A 23,799-nucleotide genomic window follows, 5' to 3' on the forward strand; every position below is an offset into this window, starting at 1 on the left:
GAATTCCATTTTCTCCCTTCCCCATTTGTCCATACATGCCACTTGCAGAAAAGAGGGCACCATATCCTGTACAGTGGTACCTCGGGTTAAGTACTTAATTCATTCCGGAGGTCCATTCTTAACCTGAAACTGTTCTTAACCTGAAGCACCACTTTAGCTAATGGGGCCTCGCGCTGCCGGAGCACGATTTCTGTTCTCATCCTGAAGCAAAGTTCTTAACCTGAAGCACTATTTCTGGGTTAGCGGAGTCTGTAACCTGAAGCGTATGTAACCTGAAGCGTATGTAACCCGAGGTACCACTGTAATCCTAAACCACAGCATAGAATACATTGCTTCTCAGCAGGCTGCTAATTTAATACATCGTTTTTCTCTCTCAGTGGGGAACAGTACAGTGGTACCACGTCGAGCGTCCGGTATCCATTCTGGAGCCCCAGACGCTCGACGAAAGAGTCGCTAGACAGAGCATTGCTCTGGACGTGCGCGTGGAGCAGTTTTGCGCTTCTACGCATGCGCTAAGCAGCAAACCCGAAAGTAACACATTCCAGTACTTCTGGGTTTGCTGCGGACGTCCGCCGAAATGGACTATCGAAGGGGCGGACATTCGCAGAGGTATGACTGTAGCTACTTCTTCCATGACAAGGGAGTTGCCACTGTGACCTGATCTATGTGAGACCTAGCATGTCTACTATGTCTACTGCGTTAGACAAGGAACTATATTTTAACCTGGGCCCTCTGCTATACCATACTTAAATACCCTAAACGTTGATTTAAACCTGGATTGAGTTAATAATAAGTGGCCTTGTGTTAGAGGGCACAAGTTGCACTAGATGGTTGTTTACTACCTCTTCTGCCTGAGCAGATTTTTTTTTGTCCTGTCTTATCCAGGCCAGACCAGCTCAAAGAAGTGAACACTTTGTTCTTTTTTCATGCAGGCCAAATAACTAAATTGCCATCCTGGAAGGCAAGTTGCCAGAAAGAGGGGAAAGCAATCCTCATCCTGTAATCTTTCATTTTAACAGACTGTGCCCTCCCCTTGTATCAAAGGCTAGCCGTAAAACAAGTCTTAACTTCCACCGTTCCCACATTTGTGCATATCAGGACTTAGGTTTTAGCATGAAAGAGGCTAAACAGGCAACAGCTTTTAAGGGGCTTGGTACAGTTCTGATGTTTAAGAGACAGACCGATTGAAAAAGAATGTCAGCTTAATTCCAGCTCTTTCATTCATAATAAGTCCTGCATCCAACAAACGTCAATACTGGGGGAGCCAACATACTGCTCCCCAAATGCTGGTCTTACAACGCCAGTGAATGGTATGCGATGATGGCAGTTGCAGTCATCTGGAGGGCACTGCATGAGATACCCATTTAGCAAACTGAAGGCACCTCCCACATTGAAGGAAGTTCTCCTGCACATAATAAACTTGCAACAATGAATGGGGACTGTGATTTCTTGACCACAGTGAGAGTTGTGAAGGAGAACTTCTTGATAGATCATACCTTTAATGTCTTAACAAAATTTTGAAATGAATTGGCTGCAGTGGTTCTTTCCGATTAAATGGTTGGGGTTAAATTTGTATAGATTAATTTAAAGCAGTCCTTTGTTATATGCTCTGAAGAAAATCACATTGGTTTATTCAGTGGCAGGTATTATGACTTAAAGTAGGTTAACTGGGGCTCCCAGTCCTTTGGAAGAATTATTCATGGCTCCCATCAGACTGCCTATGATCACTCATCCACCAGAGGCGTAGCCGGCATGTGTGGTGTTGTCAAAGGAGCATGGCTACCTTCACATGTTCCTGGTACCATTTGCCTGAATAGGACTATGCTGGCTAATTCAGAAGGTATCCCAAGGATTTCTGTGTGGACAGAAGAGATATTTACAAATTGTTCTTTCAGTTGTTCTTGCTTAGATTGCTTATCCTAGCTGGTTCTTCCCAGAACCCGAACTGTTAATGGAGAAACTCCCTGCCCCTCCATCAATGCGAAGTGTCTGTTTTATTTCAGTTCATGCATTCTCTTCCTTTCTTTGTCTTTTCAGTAACGTTGATTGTGTAAAACTCTTGCAGAGCAGCGGAGCAGATTTCAATAAAAAAGACAAACATGGAAGGTTTGTAATTTACCGTACTTTTTTAAAAAAAATAAAAATGAAAGACAAGAACTTTAGCCTTAACAATACATGAGTATAACAGACAAAACTAAAGGAAGCTCATCCTTGACTTCTAAAACTCGACCCTTGATGAAAGCTACATAACACAATTCCTGATGCTGGCATATTTCTGCTCAGATCTAGAATGCCACAGACAAACATTGGGCTTCTGCATCCAGATCTCAAATCTGTCTAAGGGCGCTGAGTACGTAGCACGGTCCTGATTTCGTAGCACTGGGTTTTTTCCGCCCCTCCCTCCCTCCTGAAGTTTTAGGTTATTTTTGATAGGCTGAAGTGTGAGCATGAGAGGATGAGAATGAGAAACTGAGACAGATGGTGGCAGTGGTTATACGTTGCTGTGGGGCTGCCCCTTATTTAAATCTCCACCTGAACAGGACAGGAAAAAGGCATCCCCTGTAGTATATTGCTGCCTCAAGTGTAATGCTAAAAAATACAGGTGCAGTCTACACTGAACCCATAAAATAGATTTTTGTTCTTTCTATTTAAAAAAAATCACCTGCCACCAATGGCTTATTCTTTCCTCTTTCTTTCCCAATACAGTTTGGATTCTTGAATGCTTTTAACTGCAACGGCTTTTAGAGTACTTTTGACTGCAATAGTTTTTTGAATGCTTTAACTGGTTTATAATGTTTCTGCTCTTAAATTGTGTATCTGTTTGCTTCTCCGGGCTCCTTCCGGAGGAAGGTTGGGATATAGATTTGATAAATAAAAAATAAGCAATTTTTGCTTTGCTTTTGCCCCCAACTGCATTAATGTGCCAATGTATAAAGACGTCATCGAGCAGCAATAATTTTTTAAAAATATTGCCAAGCGTACGTATAACCAGTGTTCCCTAACCTTACATTCAGTGCTTTTTTTCTTGGGGGTGGGGTGGGGGGAGGGTACGCAGGGGTATGCATATGCCTAAACATTTTGTGAATCTAAGTTTGGCCTCATTGAGGGGCAGTATTTCAGTATGAGTAGGAAAATTAGAGTACCCCTAAACATTTAATTTTTTTTTAGAAAAAAGCACTGCTTATATGTGTTTCTGGATGTAAGGTATACTTTTCACAAGTCTTGGTGGAGATGATGGCTAAGCTCCTGCCCTCAGTCAAGCAGCAAAGTAAGAGGGCAAGCTTTGTTGAAAAAGCTAACAAAAAGTCACAGTGAAGAAAGGCTTCATAGGGCAGGGATGGAAAACCCATGGCCTCCCGGAGGTTCTGGGTTACAAACCCGCCTCTAGGAGGAGGGCCACAGGTTCTCTGCCTCCACCACAGAGAAAGCTCCTGGAGCTGCAGTTGTTATTATGGTGAGTACAGTGGTACCTCGGGTTAAGAACTTAATTCGTTCTGGAGGTCCGTTCTTAACCTGAAACTGTTCTTAACCTGAAGCACCATTTTAGCTAATGGGGCCTCCCGCTGCCGCCACGCGATTTCTGTTCTCATCCTGAAGCAAAGTTCTTAACCCGAGGTACTATTTCTGGGTTAGTGGAGTCTGTAACCTGAAGCGCCTGTAACCTGAAGCGTCTTGTAACCTGAGGTACCACTGTACAGAACTAAGCAGGACGGTGCTCCCCTCTCAGTGAATGCACAGGTGCTGAAAATAATGTTTACCTCCTCAACAAGATAGAGAGGAGACCAACTCTGGAATGCCCTTATAGAGTTGGCGTATTGCAGGTGCAAAACCTATAAAGGGAATTCACAGGCACAGCGTAGGAGAAGAATCATCATTATTTCTCCCTATCCTCCCTCCTCCCTTTCAGGAGTGTTCCTTGTTTCTTCCTTGTTTTTAGTGGGTTTTTTGTGAATAACATTCCACATCCCTCTGTTTGTTCAATTCTTCTCTCCATACTCCCCACCCCCCTCCGCAGCCCATGGTCTTTTGCATTTCCCAAACGCCTACTTCTAATCTTCACCACAGGAGGAAGAATATGTTCTGCATCCAATTAAATAGCTGCTATTGTGACCTCGAAATGGGTTCCCCCTATAGTAATGTTGCTGTCAGGAGCAGTTAACGTAACACATGCCGTTACTCAAGGTAGTGTCTGAGCTAATTCGTTTCTATTTATTTTTCAGGACACCTCTGCACTACGCAGCTGCAAATTGTCATTTCCAATGTATGGAGACGCTGGTGACCACGGGGGCCAATATTAACGAAACAGATGACTGGGGACGGACGGCTTTACACTATGCTGCTGCCTCAGACATGGACAGAAAGTAAACAAGCCTATTTGCATTCCTTGTTTCAACTTCAGTGCTAAGCCAGTGTCATTTCTGGTCTCTTTAGACAACAGTCTTATTTCAGAAAAAATACTCCCAGAACCAAAAGAACCCTTCCCCTTCATGAATGCATTCAGCTACTTTGATTACTTTGAATAACTTATGTCCTCTGTGTATTAAGAAGCCTCACAGTTCCCTTCAAGTTGCCGTCGTATCTGCAAATGCAGCAGCTTGGACTTTATTTATTTATTCGTTTCATAAAATTTAGACACCGCTTGATTGTAAAAAACCTTCAAAGCGGTTTACAAAAGAGATAAAATGATAAAACCGAGGGAGAAAAATCGCAACCATACATACAAAAGTTAAAATGCTAAAACAAATTGAAATCGCCTCACTTTTCATGCTGTCTAAACAGATTAAAATTACCTCACTTCTTTCTAATACCATCTTTCCATAGATTTGTTCCCTCTTGAGGTTAGTTCCTCACACAGCCATTTTAGATTTCATGAGCCTTTTGGCAAAACCAGGTCCTAAGTTACATAGGACCTTTTTTCATGCAGACAGAAACGAGAGGGACTCTGTTTACTGGAGAGGAGCACTGTAGATGTTTTCTCCCTATGGTAATGTTGCTGTGATGCCGTTCCTCAAGTTTCTGTCCTCCTGATGTAAAAGTGTAGGTGGGTTTGCGGTATATGGCTGCTCTTCTCAAAAGGAGAGAACACAAAGGGCCACAAGTGTGTGGCAGCAAAGATGATCCAGTCATTTGATCATTCAGGTATTCGAGCCCTGCTTCAGGCCATAAATTCCTAGGTGACCCTCACGGTCCTTTCCAACCCTACAATCCTGTGGTTCTGATTCTAAGAACCCATTGCAATTCAGAACTTTTTTTGTATACCTGGAGATACAGAAATATCAGCTTAAACATGCATGAAGGGAGGCATTGAGACTATTCTGTCATAGGGCCCCATCATATCCATGCACTCAAGAGATGGCAGAAGGATTCGGCAGGAACCTTGCACTGTGGCAGAAATTAAAATATTCCCATAATACTGCTCTTCCTCAAATCTCCTGGCCCAACGACTGAGGGCAGGTCCACTCCACACGTTTAAAGCACATCCAACTCACATTTGAAGCACGTGGCTTCTCTCAAAGAATTATGGGAACTGTAGTTTTCCCCTCACAGGTCTACCATTTGCAGCAACCTTAGTATACTACAGTTCCCAGGATTCTTTGGGGGGGGGTGTCATGTGCTCTAAACATGCATTGGATGTGCTTTAAACAGTTGGTGTAGATCTGCCTGAATTCTCTTCCTCCTTGTGTATGTGTGTTAAATTTACCACATATAATAGTCACAGCTGGGTGAATTTGTACCTTTGTAGCCTGCATTGCCCGCCACGCGGGTGGCGCTGTGGGTAAAAGCCTCAGCGCCTAGGGCTTGCCGATCGAAAGGTCGGTGGTTCGAATCCCCGCGGCGGGGTGCGCTCCTGTTGTTCGGTCCCAGCGCCTGCCAACCTAGCAGTTCGAAAGCACTCCCGGGTGCAAGTAGATAAATAGGGACCGCTTACTAGCGGGAAGGTAAACGGCGTTTCCGTGTGCGGCTCTGGCTCGCCAGAGCAGTGATGTCACGCTGGCCACGTGACCTGGAAGTGTCTCCGGACAGCGCTGGCTCCCTGCCTCTTGAGTAAGATGGGCGCACAACCCTAGAGTCTGTCAACACTGGCCCGTACGGGCAGGGGTACCTTTACCTTTACCTTTAGCCTGCATTGGTACCAGAGGATTTGATTATAATCTCTCTTCCTGTAACCCACAAGTCATCGTAACATGATTCCTTTCTACCTAACTTGCTACAGATTCCATAGCAGCTGGGGACGTACCCCGTGCTTAAAGTCTCCAGCAAAGATAATCTCAAAAGCTATGCCAAAGGAATGGATCTATCTGAACTGCCTATGAATATCAAAGAAAGAAAAGGGGGTGGGGTGATACCTGATGGAATAGATTTCCATGATGTAGAGACAGAAAATATTTTTAGGGGGGGAAAGGAAAGGATATGATTAATGCTCTTTAAAATTGGCTCCATACAGCAAGTATTGGTACCAATCCCAGTTCCATGGCACATGTAAATGTCCGACACACATACCTGAAAACATCAGTGTGCGCTATACCTGTGCATGCCACCTACATGGGGGCATTGTAAAATGTTTTAGGTACAGCTGTAAAAAAGGGGGGAGCAAGTTGCGATGGGCCTTACAAACCGGACATAGTCATTTTTCTCCAGTCAAGGGTTTGAAAACAGAAATATTTTAAGTGGTCTTAAAATGTTAAGGTATATATTGTGGCAGAATTCTTTCCTCAGGCATTTAAAACATTCCACTGTGGTTGAGTGAATGGTATGGTTCAAGTGTTTGCTGCTTTTAGTTTTGTGGCATCAACCCTTTGGAATTCACTTCCCTTAAATATTAGATAGGCACCACCTCTTTTGTCATTTTGGCGCCTGATGAAGATCTTCCTCTTTCAACAGACCTTTTCAGTTGAGATATTTCTGCATTGTATTGGATATACTTTTTATATGTTTCTATACTTTTATCATCTGTTGTTTGCTGCCCTAGAATCTTTGGGAGGAAAGGTGGGATATAAATTTAATAACGAATAAGGTTCTTACCAACTACTGAAGTGGCAAATGCCACAAACAGCACTGGGTGCTTAAGAGAGAAGACCAGACCTTGTGGAGAAACAATTCTGAAAATAGGAGTGCTGAACTTTTTGTGCCTTTTCCTCTTTTGTCTCTCTTTATTAAAATGGACATACCAGGCTTCTCATTTCTACTGACCTGATTCGTTAACGATATTCCTGGACAGGGAGCCAATTATGTATGAGGAAATGCTTTTGGGCCGCATTCAGGATTTCTGCTAATGAAACAGAATGCATTCATATTTTAATGGTGATAAACCCCAAGTCCTCATTTCTTCCATTCTATTTTAAGAACAGGAACATTCTGAACTCCCAGGGAAGAGTCTAGTTAGAACAGGTTTGTTGCTAGTGGCATCATGAGCTGCCATAGAGTTTAACTTTCTTGTTTTGTGAATCTTCTTTAAGAATGGAAAAAGCCAGGAACGAGTCCACCAGTGGTAGATTAGGTAGATCTCGGTTAAACATGAAGAATACAAAAGCAACCATAGGGAATCAAACCCATGGTGCATCTAGCCCAGGAACCTCAGTGAAACATCAGTTTAAAGTGGTTGATATAGGATAGATGTTACATTTCTAGGAGACACATATTTCTCCAGACAGGAGTTGCTGGATTACAGCTCCTTTCATCCCTGACCATTGGCTATGCAGGCAGAAGTTGATAGGAACTGCGGTCCAAAAAGACCTGGAGGTATTGAAACAGTTGTGCAGGCAGTTACAGCCAACATGACAGTAACATCTGCCCTGTGACAATAATTTTGCAAAATTTCTGGAACGTTTGTTATGGAAGCTTGATGTGACTCTTAGCCTCGTCCATAGGTCAGACAGTCAGTTATGTTATTATTATTATTATTATTATTATTATTATTATTATTATTAATACCCCGCCCTCCCCAGCCAAGGCCAGGCTCAGAGCGGCTTACAAGCAATAATAAAAACAAGTTGAATGATTACAACTTAAAAACAAAATTAAAATACAACATTAAAATAATGAAACATTAAAATATTAAAATGTAGCCTCATCGCAGGAGGAGAAGGAAAAGAAAAAATAAAGAGAGGGAGGGAATAAAATTGGCTCCAAGCCAAGGGCCAGGCAGCACAACTCTGTCTTACAGGCCCTGCGGAAAGAAATCAGATACTGCAGGGCCCTGGTCTCATGAGGCAGAGCATTCCACCAGGCTGGAGCCAGTGTTGAAAAGGCCCTGGCTCTGGTTGAAGCCAATCTAACTTCCTTAGGACCCGGGACCACTAGGGTGTTGCTATATGTGGACCTTGAGGCTCTCCGTGGGGCATACCGGGAGAGGCGGTCCCGTAGGTACGAGAGTCCTAGGCCGTGAAGGGCTTTAAAGGTCAAAACCAGCACCTTAAATCTGACCCAGTACTCCACCGGGAGCCAGTGCAGCTGGAAAAGCACTGGGTGAATATGCTCCCGTGGCAGAGACCCCGTAAGGAGCCTCACTGCAGCATTCTGCACCCACTGGAGTTTCTGGGACAGCTTCAAGGGCAGCCCCGCGTAGAGCAAATTACAGTAGTCAAGCCTGGAGGTGACCGTCGCATGGATCACTGTGGCCAGGTCGGGGCGGGAAAGGTAAGGGACCAACTGCTTGATGCGGCGAAGGTGGAAAAATGTCGCCTTGGCTGTTGCTGTAACTTGCGCCTCCATGGAAAGGGAGGCGTCAAGGATTACACCCAAACTCTTAACGGAAGGTAATGGCACTACTTGGGCCCCCGCAAGAGAAGGGAGTTGGTCCCTCATCCCCATGCCATCCCGACCCAGCCATAGGACCTCTGTCTTCGAAGGATTTAGTTTCAATCGGCTCCCACGAAACCATCCAGCCACAGCTTCCAAGCATCTGGTCAGTGTGTTTGGGGCCGAGTCTGTGTGGCCATCCATTAGCAGATAGAGCTGAGCGTCATCAGCATATTGGTGACAGCCCAGCCCAAAGCTCCGGATAATCTGGGCAAGGGGGGCGCATAAAGATGTTAAAAAGCATCGGGGAGAGGATTGTGCCCTGCGGCAATATTATTATTATTATTATTATTATTATTATTATTATTAAGGTTTCCTGGTGGCACCCATAAGTATGTACACTGCTCTGAAGTGAAAATGATGGCTGGTCGCTTATGCAAATCTCTGAAGTGTCAGTTTTCAAAATGAGTTGCGTTTTTCTGTCCCTTATGTTAAGAAGAAAGAATATTTTGGGTAACTCCCATGAAAATGCTGAAGAACTTGAAAGAGCCAATGAAATGAAGGAAAAAGCAGCTGCATTGTAAGTTTGGTGTCAATAGAGCAGTTTGACTCCATCTCCGTATAATGCTTTTGCTTCCGTGGGTTGCAGTTATGTGCATTCCTTATTTTTGCTCACCTGCTGTGCTGCTGCATTCAACCGCTGAGGCGATGAAGCGCTAACCTTTGAAATATGGTCTATAGATATTTGTGTATGTGTGTGTGTGTTTGTGTGTCCTTTTAACTTTTCCGTTCTGGCTGCCGCTGTAGCGTTCCGAGGCATTTTAAACGTGGTGTGCTGTTGTCCAAATCAAATGCATTGTGATAATATGCTGCAAGGAATATATGTCCTTCACAAATTTAATATTCGTAGCTGATGTTCCTTATGCCGTGGTTTTTTGTTGTAGTGTTTGTGTCGATTGTCAACGAAGTAGAATATGCATGCAAGGAAGTGACACAGAAAATGTCATCGAATCTCTTTCCTATGGAGCTGTTCCCAAGTAAATAGACAACAAGAGGAAAGCTGTTGGTTTTGAGAAATGCATAGGTTGACATTTATAATGTGTGGGGTTATGTAGCTGAAGCAGCGACTCTACTACAGCAGCTGATTCTTCCAAAAGAATGGGTTTTAGAATCTGGAGCAGTAGGAGAGCTGATCATAGGGGATCTTATGATTCACGACTTTTAGAAGACATCTGAAGGCAGCCCTGTTTAGGGAAGTTTTTAATGTTTGATAGAATCATAGAATCATAGAGTTGGAAGAGACCACAAGGGCCATCGAGTCCAACCCCCTGCCAAGCAGGAAACACCATCAGAGCACTCCTGACATATGGTTGTCAAGCCTCTGCTTAAAGACCCCCAAAGAAGGAGACTCCACCACACTCCTTGGCAGCAAATTCCACTGTCGAACAGCTCTTACTGTCATGATATTTTATCGCTTTATTATTATCATTATTAATATTCTGTTGGGAGTGTTAGGATTGTCCTACTCGCATGTAGCACCCTGGAAGAGACACATGCCCAACTGGCGTGTTCTCTCCCTCCTGGTCGGTCGTTCGGGAGCTTCAAAAGCTTTCTCCAGCCTAAACATCACAGCGACTGATACCAGGTGGCATTAGCACGCTTAAGGATCCTGCAGATTGTTAGCAGTTTGCGTAACAAACTCAGTAGCAACATTTTGGCAAATCGTCTTTATTTACATATAATACACTCGGAGCATTCTGACTTAGCTCCTTCCTCTTTCTCATCAGACAGCAAAGAGAAAGAACAAAGGACAGTAGTCCCACATCACGGAAACACAGTAACATAAACATCCTGTCTCCATCACTTCCCACTATGTGGAATGAAAACATACACTGTCATGTGATAGAAAACAATCCCCTGACTGCAAGCACGGAGCAGGAATCCTTACAGGGAGCCGCCCAGAGTGGCTGGGGAAACCCAGCCAGATGGACGGGGTATAAATAATAATAAATTATTATTATTATCCACAAGATTGGTTATTTCTGTACAAAATCTAAGTGAATATGATGGGAAAGCCAGCATGTAACAGGTGCAAGATTCCTTGCACAATGAAAAAGCTAGTTAGTTTATACTCAACACCAGGAAATGTTGTCGTCTTGGCATCTATGTCGAATCAGCTGGTACAACTTAGCATTTATACTTACAAATGTTCCACAGGTGTCTAGAATTCCTTCTTCAAAATGAAGCCGACCCGTCAATCCAGGACAAAGATGGGTACAATACCGTGCATTATGCTGCTGCTTATGGACACCGGCAGTGTTTAGAACTGGTGAGTAGGCCTTGACTGCTGCTGAGATGCTGCATGCCATGTTAGCTTCTGACAAACAGATTGTCATGTTCCTAACTCTGCAGGGCTGTGGTGGTTGTTTTTGAGTCCTATTAGACTTCAATATTGGGTATGGGGTTAGGGAAGGGTGGTTCCCCAGAACGGGCCGAATTCAAGACTGCATAAAGTAGACCTTGGAAATGGGGGGATGAATGGCTGGCTAATCAGCACGGAATCTCCAAAACCCTTTTAGTCTGCAGATGTGAGTGGAAATGCCTGAGGCTAACTCTGCTGATTGATGGCCACAGTCAACAACTGCTTCTGTAGTTTGACAGTACCCTTGGCATACCAGCTGCCGAAAGTGAAGTGTTGTTTTCCATATAGGGTTGTTGATTCCATGACTCTTCATGAACGGGCTAGGTATTGTGGGCCGCTACAGAGCCTAGGACTTGCCGATCAGAAGGTCAGCGGTTCGAATCCCCGCAACGGGGTGAGCTCCCGTTGCTCGGTCCTAGCTCCTGCCAACCTAGCAGTTCAAGTACACATCAAAAGTGCAAGTAGATAAATAGGTACCTCTCCGGCGGGAAGGTAAATGGCATTTCCGTGTGCTGCTCTGGTTCGCCAGAAGTGGCTTAGTCATGCTGGCCACATGACCCGGAAGCTGTACGCTGGCTCCCACGGCCAATAAAGTGAGATGAGCGCCGCAACCCCAGAGTCGGTCACGACTGGACCTAATGGTCAGGGGTCCTCTTTACCTTACCCCTTTACAGTAAAAGGCACATGGAGGGGAAGACTCGTTTTCTTGGGTTACACTGTAATGACCGTCTTTCCTCAACGCTCCTTGTCGCAGAGCACATGTTGAAGTCCCCATTGCAATAAATGTGGTATGCACCATGTTATCTATGAAACTACAGTGGTGCCTCGCAAGACAAAAAGAATCCATTCCGCGAGTCTCTTCGTCTTGCGGTTTTTTCGTCTTGCGAAGCAAGCCCATTAGCGGATTAGCGCTATTAGCAGTTTAAGGGCTATTAACGGCTATTAAAGGCTTAAGGGATTAGCGGATTAGCTGCTAAAAGGCTATTAGCAGTTTAGCACTTTAGAAAAAGGGGTTGGGGAGTGAAAAAACCCCTCAAAAATCGCAAGACATTTTCGTCTTGCGAAGCAAGCCCATAGAGAAATTCGTCCTGTGAAGCACCTCTTAAAACGGAAAACACTTTCGTCTTGCGGGTTTTCCGTCTTGTGAGGCATTCGTCTTGCGGGGCACCACTGTAATTAAATAATAAGCTTCATTGCGGTGGGGGAACCAGTTCAATTCCATGCCACGGTTCCCCCCGCCCCCAAAGCAAGCTGCGGTCTTCTCTGCGTTACGTTTTGCTGCTCCTCAGTAGGGAAGCGGTGATATTTAAAATACTGACAGATGCAGCCTTTAGCAGAGTTTCACAAGTAACGGCATTTGTTATCACGGTACTTCAGTTTTAATATAAAAAGTGTCGAGAAGGCTTTGTCTACCAGACTTCGCATAGTCTGGGAAGTAAATGAGGCAGCGACGCCATCTTAAATAACATGTCACAAAAGGAAAAGGAGTGATGCAGATACTTGGATCTCATTCATCTCTATCTGTGGTCAACCATTCATAAAGCGTTTGAGTGACAGCCCCATGTATTAATGGATAAATGAGTGCCAGTCATTCCCGCCTGCTTTGGCTATACTAAAAATAGCCTCTCCCCCTAGTCTATTCATTCCTCTCTGGGCTAATTCTTTTGAGCCTTCATTAATCAGAAATAGAAACTGAGATCATTTGATAATATTTCATGGTTGTGATAAGATTAACATCCTTGAACTGTATTGGTTTTTCCCTAAGCTGCCATTCCAAAGAAAAATCCAATTATAAGTCTGATAAGTGTGACATGTTGATTGCTGTCAAATGATACATGGAAGGCTATTGAACTGATAAAATATTGTGTATAAAATAAATGTCTTTCTGCAGTGCTTCTTAGCTGGCCTACCGGACATACCGTATTTTTCCGTCTATAAGACACCCCCATGTATAAGACGGCCACTATTTTGGGGCAACAACCAATTGCCAATCCACCCTTGGCACTATCCGTGTATAAGATGTCCACTGATTTTTACATTTTTTGAGGGGGGCCCTAGTCTTATACACGGAAAAATACGGTACTTATTCTCCTGCCCTGTATCCCCTATATTTTCTGTGTCAATATAGTATAAATAAACTTATAATATACTTTCATGACATATAATTCCCCATTTTTTTGGCTCTTGGAGAAAGAAAGTGCAACTGAAACACAGTTAAGACTTTGGCATCAAATCTAAATCTAAATCAAATCAGTTGTGCGCTAGTAAATCAACCATGTTTGTTGAGCTGTGCATTTGGACATTTCAGTCCACATAATATTTTCAAAACTGCAAATTATGTAGATTTACATTTAAATGTGAACTGAGTCAAATTCCCTCCCCCTCCACATCCCTAAGCTAGGATGAGCGATGTACGTGACTAACTAAGCAAATTTAGATTGGCCTTGCAACTTTTTAATTATATTTTTTTATTTGCTTGCTAAAGTATGTAGTAAGTAGTCTAGTTACCAACTGCCAAAATAAAGAAATGTTCAGAGAAAAGGGGGAGAAGAAGGGAAAACAAAATTAGAGAAAAGGGGAAGAACAGGATCGTGATTGACACTGCAGTTTTAAAACACACTGACTAGAGAAATAATGAAAACAATAATTTTATTTAAAATATTATTATTTTATTTCCTATACCCTTTTAAAATGTGGGTTTTTTGGGGGGGGAGTTATTGGGTTGTTGTTTTTATTTTGATTATGTATTTTGCGGTTTTATATTTTGATTTTGTTCTGTGAACCACCCTGAGACCTCGAGGTATAGGGCAGTATTATTATTATTATTATTATTATTATTATTATTATTATTATCCATAGCCTGCCCATCTGATTGGGTGGCCCCAACCACTCTGGGTGGCTTCCAACATATATAAAAACATAAAAAAAATAAAAAGGCTTCCCGATACAGGGCTGCCTTCAGATGTCTTCTAAAGGTTATATAGTTACTCATCTCCTTGACATCTGATGGGAGGACGTTCCACAGGGCGAGTGCCACTACCAAGAAGGCCCTCTGCCTGGTTCTCTTTAGCTTCACTTCTCACAGTGAGGGATCCACCAGAAGGCCCCCAGAACTGGACCTCAGTGTCTGGGCAGAACGACGGAAAAGACGCTCCTTCAGGTATACATTAGACACAGTGCCATTGGACTTAACGGGAATAATAATAATAATAATAATAATAATAATAATAATAATAATAATTTTATTTATGTCCTTCCCATCTGGCTGGGTTTCCCCAGCCACTCTGGGCGGCTTACAGCACATAAAAAATTGTAAAACATTAGACATTAAAAATTTTCCGATACGGGGTTGCCTTCAGATGTCTTCTAAAAGTCAGATAGTTGTTTATTTCCTTGATGTCTGATGGGAGTGTGTTTCACATGGCTCGATACATCACGATGTTGAAAATCAGATATCGCTCAGCCCTGTTAGGTGCTTTGGAAGCTAAGTTTGAGAGAACTGGTCAGATAAGGAAGCTGATACCTTTGTCCCCGTCATTGGCTATAATCCACAACTGTCAGGAGTGGCCAAATGTGTTAGCAAGGACTCATCTCATAAAAACCCACTTTGAGAAAATTAGAATACAGGTTTTATTAATTGAAACAGCCAATCTGACAATTTTAACATAGTCTTAATACAGATAATTAATTTTAGTGTCATTGTATTTGAGAATCAGATGTCGTGGAATGAGTTAGAATCATAGCTGCATTCCCTAAAGGCAACCCATTATTCCATCGCCTGTTTGTTCCTCTATCAAATGTGGCAATACCTCGGGTTGAAGTAGCTTCAGGATAAGTATTTTTGGGTTGCGCTCTGCGGTGACCCGGAAGTAATGGAGTGCGTTACTTCCGGGTTTCACTGCTTGTGCATGCGCAGACGGTCAAAATGATGTCACGCGCATGCGCAGAATTGCAACCCGCGCATGCGCAGATGTGGGTTGCGTTCGCTTCTGGATGCGAACGGGGCTCCGGAACGGATCCCGTTTGCATCCAGAGGTACCACTGTAGTTATAATAATAATAATAATAACAATAATAATAATTTTTATTTATACCCCGCCCTCCCCAGCCAAGGCCGGGCTCAGGGCAGCTACTATCAGCAAGTATTGAACCCTGTATAGACTGGTAGACCTGAAGCTTGAAGGCATTTACATAGTAACAGATATAAGCATTTCTCCACCGTGTCTGTTTCTCTGGCGCAATATATAATTACAGAAAATCCCCATGGTAATTTATCCTCAATTAGCGCGAAGAATTACGCCTGGCAAGAAGTACAGTAAGCTAGGGAGCTATCAGTTTTGCTGGCAAATTTTGTGTTGACGTTAGAGCAGAAGAATTCAGCATTCTGGGTAGTAATCTCATTAGCTTTTCGTTTCCTCCCCCCCCCCCTTCTAATCAGGGTTAAGATTAAAAACCAGCGCCACTCCCCAATCCTGCCTTTTCTTAAATTATAAACTCCCCACCCGCATTATAATTCAAATTGCCGTCTCCCCAGTTACTCTGAAGTAAGGAACGTGTAGCTGCTTTGCTTGGGAAATAGTTTACAAGTTTCTGGGTTAATCTTTGAACGATTGGGTGATGCGCTGATAAATGTTATCACCTTGGTAATTGAGATAAAATTAACGTTTCATTTCAGAAGGCCTCTTGGAAGAAGTGCATGCTAAGATGACAATGAGAAATCAGTTTGCAGTCATTTTATTTATGTGCCCACTAGAGAGTGATATTGTCATAGCCCCTGTAGTTGAAGACAAGCGGTCAATTGCTTACATACAGGCAAAATCTAATCACTCGACTGGTTGGTGATGAGGGCAGCTTTGCCAAGGATTTTAACAGGAAAGAAAATACTTGTTAAATTTGGGGACTAACAAGGGTTTGCAATCTGAGTCAAATAGCCTATAAAGCAATGAGAGTCAGAACCATATAACTTCAAAAAATAGTGACAAATAGTATAGTACAGTGGTACCTCGGGTTACATACGCTTCAGGTTACAGACTCTGCTAACCCAGAAATAGTACCTTGGATTAAGAACTTTGCTTCAGGATGAGAACAGAAATCGTGCAGCAGCGGCACAGCGGCAGCTGGAGGCCCCATTAGCTAAAGTGGTGCTTCAGGTTAAGAACAGTTTCAGGTTAAGAACATACGTCCAGAACGAATTAAGTTCTTAACCCGAGGTACCACTGTATTCCGAAAGGTTAAGCATATAGCCTTTGTTTCACTTTTTTCAAAGGTTGGGATCTAGGAACAAGCATGCTGGTGCTAGGGATGCCAAAAATACTGTTGGAACATCAGTAATAATAATAATAATAATAATAATAATAAATCTTATTATTTATTCAGTGAAAATTCTGGCTCGAGTTGGGCAAACCTTCTCAATTTTGGTTTCTCTCAGGTTCTCATTCTTCCAGCCTTATGCTGAGTTCTATACATTTCTGATGCAGTTTGCAAATTATTTTTTAAAGTCCTTGTGAAAACCTGACTGGATTGTAGTGCAAATTTCGTCTGATATACGCATTTTTGCGTGCAGTTTTGCCTGATACACCCCCTTCTGCAAGCGACTTATGCGATGCATTCTATATTTTCAGTTATACATTTTTAGGCTCACTTTCCCCTAATACATTTTGGTACGGTTGGGGAATCACTCTGAAAAATTCAGAGAAGCACAGATTTCAAAGAATAGCTGGGTTTCAGATATTGTTTCAGGAAGTGCAAATTGTGTAAAATCCCAAAGGAAGCAAATTTCTCCTCCATCCATGGCTCTGCCTGCCTGTCTCTGTGATAGATGTGTGTTCCTTTTCTCAATTCTAGCTGAAGACTTAAAGTTCACTGGATAGTAGACAGCATTCCTATGTGTGTTAACTTATAAGGAAATGGTTATAGGAATGAAGCTAATACACAGGCAAAAAGTTCATAACAATAACATTAGTGTTGAGTATAATCGTAACACTTTATTTTTTGTTTTGGAAAAGTGCCACCATTAACAGTGAAGGTTCATTACGAGATAAGCTGATTAAAGGCTCTGTCCTGCTGTCACTGAAGTCAGTAGTATCTAAATCCAGTTGTCTGTGTGGTTTTGGTTAATATTATACATTTTTAAAAAATATTATTTCTAGGTACTTGCACTCCTCTTTCCTTAGCCCAAAGCAGCTTACAATATCAAACTGGTATAAATACAATATAAAATAACAGCAGCAGCATCAACAACAGGTGTTTCCCGTTAACTCAGGGGGGTATTATTTAGCCTGAAGACTAAATAAAATTAATCTTTTCTGATATGCCCGCTTCCCCCAAACATGCATGTTTTGTCGATCATCCCCTTTCATGTGCATTATCATTTCAGCAGAGGTACAAAGCTCTGTCACTTCTTTATTTGTTGTAGCTTCTGGAGAAAACGAGCCACATTTTTGAGGAATCCGATTCAACAGCTACAAAAAGCCCTTTGCACTTAGCTGTAAGTACACAGTTTCAGTATTATATTGCTGCCTAACTCAAATAACAACGCACAAGGTGTTTGGGTGTTCGCCCCCCTTAGGATTCTCCCCCACCTCCACCAGTATTTTGTTTTTTGTACTTCTACAAACCTTGGGCATTCTGATCCCAAGTGCATGGTCGGTGCCGTCTCGGTTACAGAAGCACTTGAGAATACATTTGCTATCAATATGTAGGATTTCTTGCTGGAAAGAAAAAGGAGGATACTAAATGAGGTACTCAAAATGCCCATTCCCCCAGTGTTCCTTTTGTGTATGGTCATAGAATCATAGAATTGTAATGTCTGAAGGGACCACAAGGGTCATCTAGTACAACCCCCTGCAATGCAGGAATATTTTGCCCAAGGTGGGACTTGAACTCCCAACCCTGAGATAAAGAGTCTCATGTACCAACTGAGCTATCCTGACCACCGACCATACTAGCTGGGTGCCAGGAATGAGCCAGCTCCAAGCAATGGTTTGCAGCCAACTACAGAAAGCAGCCCGGAACAGAGAAGCTTAGATTTTACTCAGGCAGGAGATTGCCGACAGCTGCAAACTTTGGCTCTTCCTGATCTTGAATGGCAAACTGATAAGGCAGTAGGTGAGAGTAGGCTGGAACACAGCCAAAGCTCTCAGGAAGCACAAGCAGGCGTGAACAAGAGACAGTCTTTCTGAACAGGAAGAGGCTGGAGCTGATCTACTAAGTCTGAAGAGTCGGCGAATGGGAGGGCTGCTAGATAGGAAGCTAAACAAGAGATGTAAGGGTCCTAAATTCAGTATCTTCTGTCGACACCGGAAGGAGTCTTCAGAAGGGTCATCTTGAGTGATGCTGCCAGAGGCTTTGTTAGAGCCGTCCAGAGCTATCTGTTTGTTTTTGCAATTAAATCCTCCTTTTTAATTAGCTGTGCTCACTGTGTCATCAAGCTGGGAACCTGGACTCCTGACACTGGGACTCATGGTAATTGTAGTCCAATTCCTTCCTCTGTACAATGAGTACACTATGCTAAGCTTTGTAGGGCCCTCTTAAGCATCAACAAAGAAGGGGGTATCCCATTTTGCAGCCTGCAAACAAGGCTACAAATTTTGTTTTGATGCAGCCCTAAAATAAAAATTAACTTTAATCTCAGGTGGTGCTGGGAATCAGATTGCACATTTTTAATACCCTATTATCACATTGAAGGCCTCGTTTTCGTTTTCATCTAGTTTATGTCGTTACTTGAAATAAAGGAATGTAAATTGAGTTAATATGAATATACTTCCCCGCAGAAAAGGATATGAACATGAACACATGTCATCTTTAACCAACAGTCTATCTCATATGCTTAAAACATAAAATTCAATATGAATTTTAATGCATACCTTCCTGCATATTCTGTTCTCATTAACATTCATAGGAATTGCACATCAATGAAATAATTAGAATTTTTAATCCTATTTGAAATGCAGCTTTTAGCTTTGATGAAAATAAGATTTTAGAATGAATGTAAGATAGAAATAATTTTGTATTTGCCTCTTCAGCATTAAAACCCTATTTTGTCAACTGAACGGACAAACCCAAAATTACAACAGTACAATTACAAGCTACCCTGGATAAATGCAGAGGATACACATTCAAATTTAATTTTCATAAGAGATCTTCATCTACACTTGTGCTGCAGTTGTATGCAGTGAGCATTTCATTTTTTAAAAACCCTTTTAAAATGAGAGTTGAAACGTCAGATAACAAAATACGTGAATTTCAATGATAATTTCACAGATTTTCATGTCTGTAAAGGAGCATTGTTCTTGTTCAACTGAGAACCAGAAAAATTGTGTTAAACTGTATCTAGCCACAACTGCATGCAAACTAAGCTCAGTGTTTCTTAGATATCCAGTAGCAGCTCCACTAAACGCTCCCATAGACAACCCATTTGTTGACCACTCTTTCTGATTTGCATCCGTTCCTTATTGAGCATTCTTTCTGATTTGTTTGCTAGGTGGCTATATGAAAATGAGCATTCACCCCACATTCATCCTGATTTGCTTGCAGGATGTCTTCCCATTCATTCATCCCACACTTTCCCTGTCACTTTCCTAACTGCAAAAAGTCTGCTCCTTTTTAAAAGTGTATCTGTTGTGCTAGGGTGACAGAGCCAATTAATGCACTTTAATTGTGTAAAACTGAAGTCTGGTATGTGCTTGGATCCCACCTACAAAACACTGGAAGTCTGGAGGTGCCCTTAAGCTGCAATCTTAAACATAGGATTGCATAGGATTAGTAAGACTAATTGAACATAGTGGAGTAGACAAGCACAGGATTGTGCTGTTAAACGTATCTGTTGTTTAGCTTCTGACCATCTTCCATTTTGTATATATTTTTAAAATTAACCTGAAGTTGATCAAGATAATACAGAATTGGCTATTATATACCGTATTTTTTGCTCTATAGGATGCACTTTCCCCCCTCCAAAAATTAAGGGGAAATGTGTGTGCGTCCTATGCAGCGAATGCTCCTTGGCTTCAGCGATAGCAATGCGAAGCTTCCAAAGCGCAGAGGGAGCACTCCCTCCGCGCAACGGAGGCTTCGCGGTGCTTTCACTGAAGCCTGGAGAGTGAGAGGGGTCAGTGCGCACCAACCCCTCTCACGCTTCAGGCTTCAGGGATAGCCGCCTGAAGCCTCCGGAGTGCAGCGGGAGCTCCCGCTGCGCTCCGGAGGCTTCGGTTTCCTTTTGCTGAAGCCGGGAGAGCAAGACTTTCCTGGCTTCAGCGAAAGGAACCTGAAGCCTTCGGAGCACACCGCGAGTTCCCGCTGCGCTCCGAAGGCTTCAAGCGGCTATCCCTGAAGCCTTCGGAGCGCAGTGGGAACTTGCGCTGCGCTCCGAAGGCTTCGGGTTCCTTTTGCTGAAGCCAGGAGAGCAAGACTCTCCTGGCTTCAGCAGAGAGGGATAGCTGCGCAGCGGTCCTTCAGCGAAGCGGGAGGAGAAATGGAAGGGGCTCCATTTCTCCTGCCACTTTGCTGAAGGGGCGCTGAGCAGAGAGGGGGAGAATTTTTTTTTCTTGTTCTCCCCCTCTAAAACAAGGTGCGTCCTATAGAGCGTCCTATAGAGCGAAAAATACGGTAACCTAAATCTCTTGCAACATAGATCTCATAACTTGTATGTGGATTGTTTGCAATTGTACATACCTACGCTTCTAGAGGAGAGCATTTGTAACTTGATGTGTTTCCTGTAATTACTACGACCCAGTTTTTGCTAAGTCACTGCATAATGATTTTAATCAGTTTTTCATGGTATATTGCAATAGTGTCGTGTCAGATAAAAGCATTAGAAACTATAAGTTGGTGTGGTAAATACTAAATGCAATGAAACCGGATGCTTCAAGACAGAAAAGCATTAAATGAGCTATATCGCCAATATAATGACTTGTCTTCACTGTCAAAATAAATTAAATTGTCCAGTAGCACCTTAGAGACCAACTAAGTTTGTTCCGGGTGTAAGCTTTCGTGTGCATGCACACTTCTTCAGATACACTGAAACAGAAGTCACCAGACCCTTATACATAGTGGGAGGGTGAGGTGGGGTTTTTCTTCACTGTGTTCATTTTTGATTATTATAATAAGGACTATCTCCCGTACGTAAAATGCTTATGAAGTGCTTTGGCCTGAAGTAGAAATGTTTTGACCTCTAGGCCTATAATGGTCATCATCAAGCCTTGGAGGTGCTTCTCCAGTCTCTGGGAGATCTGGATATTAAGGATGAGAAAGGACATACTGCCTTGGACCTGGCTGCATTTAAGGGACACACTGAATGTGTGGAAGCGCTCATCAACCAGGGTGCTTCTGTTATGGTGAAAGATAACATCACCCAACGGACCCCGCTTCATGCCGCAGGTCAGTGAGATGCTGTGATTTGTATGTGTTGGCTGCAGTGCAAGTAAACTGCATGCAGAGAAGAGAAGAATGGGGCAGGGTTGTAGCCTGGTGATAGTGCAGCTACTTAGCTTGAGAAGAGATCCCTGTTGGGAGTGCTGAGTCAGATGAACCGATGAGCGTGGCTCAGCACAAGGCAGCTTGCTAAGAACATGTATAGAGTGTTTGCTGTTGAAGAGGCAAGTTGCTTTTTAGACCAAAGGGCACCTTACCTCTTCAGCAGTGGGAAACAAATTCAGCAGAGACCGAAGCTATGGTTGGGCCTCTTCCAGTAGTAACATAGATTGAACCTATTTCATTGCCTGTGCTAGAAATCTTGATCAAATATCTTCAATAAAGTGTACTCCTTCCTTACCTCCTTGAGACTATTACCAGTTACCATTACAGTGGCGCCTCGCAAGACGAAAAGAATCCGTTCCGTGAGTCTCTTCGTCTAGCGGTTTTTTCGTCTTGCGAAGCAACCCCATTAGCGGATTAGCGGATTAGCGCTATTAGCGGCTATTAAAGGCTTAAGGGATTAGCGGATTAGCTGCTAAAAGGCTATTAGCAGCTTAGTGCCTTAGAAAAGGGGGGGGGACCCCAGGAATCGCAAGACATTTTCGCCTTGCGAAGCAAGCGCATAGCAAATTCGTCCTGCGAAGCACCTCCAAAACGGAAAACCCTTTTGTCTAGCGGGTTTTCCGTCTTGCGAGGCATTCGTCTTGCGGGGCACCACTGTACTTACTGAACTGGCTATTAGGCCTTTTTTGAAGCAGTCCGTTCTGTATTCACACAAACTCCCCTGTAATTGATGACTAAGTGTCGACATGTTACTTTTTCCTATGTTCTGGTTTGGTGTGGAATGCATACTGCTGTTTATCCAGTGTATTTATCTGCATGGTACCAAACAAACAGGACGAGTGCGATCTTTTGTACTGACATTTTGCAGCACCTCAACATGGTCTGACAGAGACCTCTATTGGCTGAATAAAATTTGTACACCATACACTAGTAGCCGAACTTGTGGAAACCTTCTGCAGAAAGTGTATTTCCAATCAGGTGTCATCTTGTTTTGGCAATGATGGCTCATAAATTCTAGCATTTAGACCATATTCCTGCAGTCTGCACCAAACAGTCCTTGCACTCTACTTCATATCACATTGCGCCATGTCATCTTGTATACACCCAGATGATTTTCTTATATCACATAGGCACAGTCTCTCAATTCTTCTATCGTCCCTTGCTGTTGTGCACCTTTTCCTACCTTTACCAGTCTGATTTTGTAGTGACTGAGTCTCTTTATACCTCGTAAGAAATTTAGAAATGCCACCTCTGGTTAAGTTTCCACCAATTTTTCTTCTAATTTATTCATAGCTGTAGCCTTGTGCACTTAATATTACTATTTTACATCACTTTCTGGGTGACCAGTCAACTCTTTGCGCCATTTCTTTAATTTTATTACGTTTTACAAGGTCACTAAATGAAAGAACAAGAAACCCCAACCAACTTGATAGCAATCACATAACACACTGACAAATGGCCTCCTTATTTATGTTGTAATAAATAATCCTCCATAAAAGTTATTGTATTACATTCTTTATTAAATTATCTTTCCATTGATATATAATTTTATTGAATTACTCCCCCCCCCCCGAGAGTGGTGCTATGAGCCATCATTGCCAAAACAAGATGACACCTGATTGGGTCTCTAAACACTCCTTTTTCTGATTATTTGGCTATAACTTTTGATAGAATACAGATAATTGAAGAAACCTTGTTGAATTACATTCTTCATTAAATTATCTTTCCATTGGTATATAATTTTGTGGTATTACTCCCAAAAAAAGTGGTGTTATGAGCCATCAAACCTCAGAAATACACTTTCTCCAAAAGGTTTCCACAATTTTTGCCGCTAGTGTATGCTAATGTCAGTTCACTAAGACCAGGTTTGAGCATACTGCAAGTGTGTATGTGCAGGCACACACTCAACATTTTAATGCTCCCTTTATTACAACTGGTGGCACAATGCAACATTTTTTGATGTCAGGAGCTTGTCCTGGCTCTTTGGGGACACTGTCCCTCACAAGAAGTGTCCATTGCTATACCACCAAGGACAGTCAAAAAATTCAGGCAGTTGTGTTGACCCACTATATACAAATAGGTACATTCTATACCTATATCTGGGACGCAGGTGGCGCTGTGGGTTAAACCACAGAGCCTAGGACTTGCCGATCAGAAGGTCGGCGG

At 42.7% G+C, this 23,799-nt stretch overlaps 1 protein-coding gene across 14 annotated transcripts in view; it reads left to right on the forward strand.

The window, feature by feature from the left end:
• The window catches only part of ANKRD44 (ankyrin repeat domain 44), a 158,686-nt gene that overhangs the window by 111,240 nt on the left and 23,647 nt on the right, over positions 1 to 23,799 (forward strand). For 7 of the 14 annotated variants that reach the window (XM_083406979.1, XM_083406981.1, XM_083406975.1 and 4 more), the window contains exons 13-18: positions 2,038 to 2,106; positions 4,221 to 4,361; positions 9,236 to 9,319; positions 10,957 to 11,068; positions 17,576 to 17,647; positions 21,333 to 21,534. In XM_083406979.1, coding sequence (XP_083263105.1) covers positions 2,038 to 2,106; positions 4,221 to 4,361; positions 9,236 to 9,319; positions 10,957 to 11,068; positions 17,576 to 17,647; positions 21,333 to 21,534 — 680 coding nt within the window. The remainder of the gene's footprint in view (positions 1 to 2,037; positions 2,107 to 4,220; positions 4,362 to 9,235; positions 9,320 to 10,956; positions 11,069 to 17,575; positions 17,648 to 21,332; positions 21,535 to 23,799) is intronic. The other 7 variants (XM_083406986.1, XM_083406984.1, XM_083406976.1 and 4 more) reach the window with 1 other exon arrangement.

The sequence above is a fragment of the Podarcis tiliguerta genome, assembly GCF_965153285.1.
Source record: "Podarcis tiliguerta genome assembly, chromosome: 1".
Lineage (NCBI taxonomy): Eukaryota > Metazoa > Chordata > Lepidosauria > Squamata > Lacertidae > Podarcis > Podarcis tiliguerta.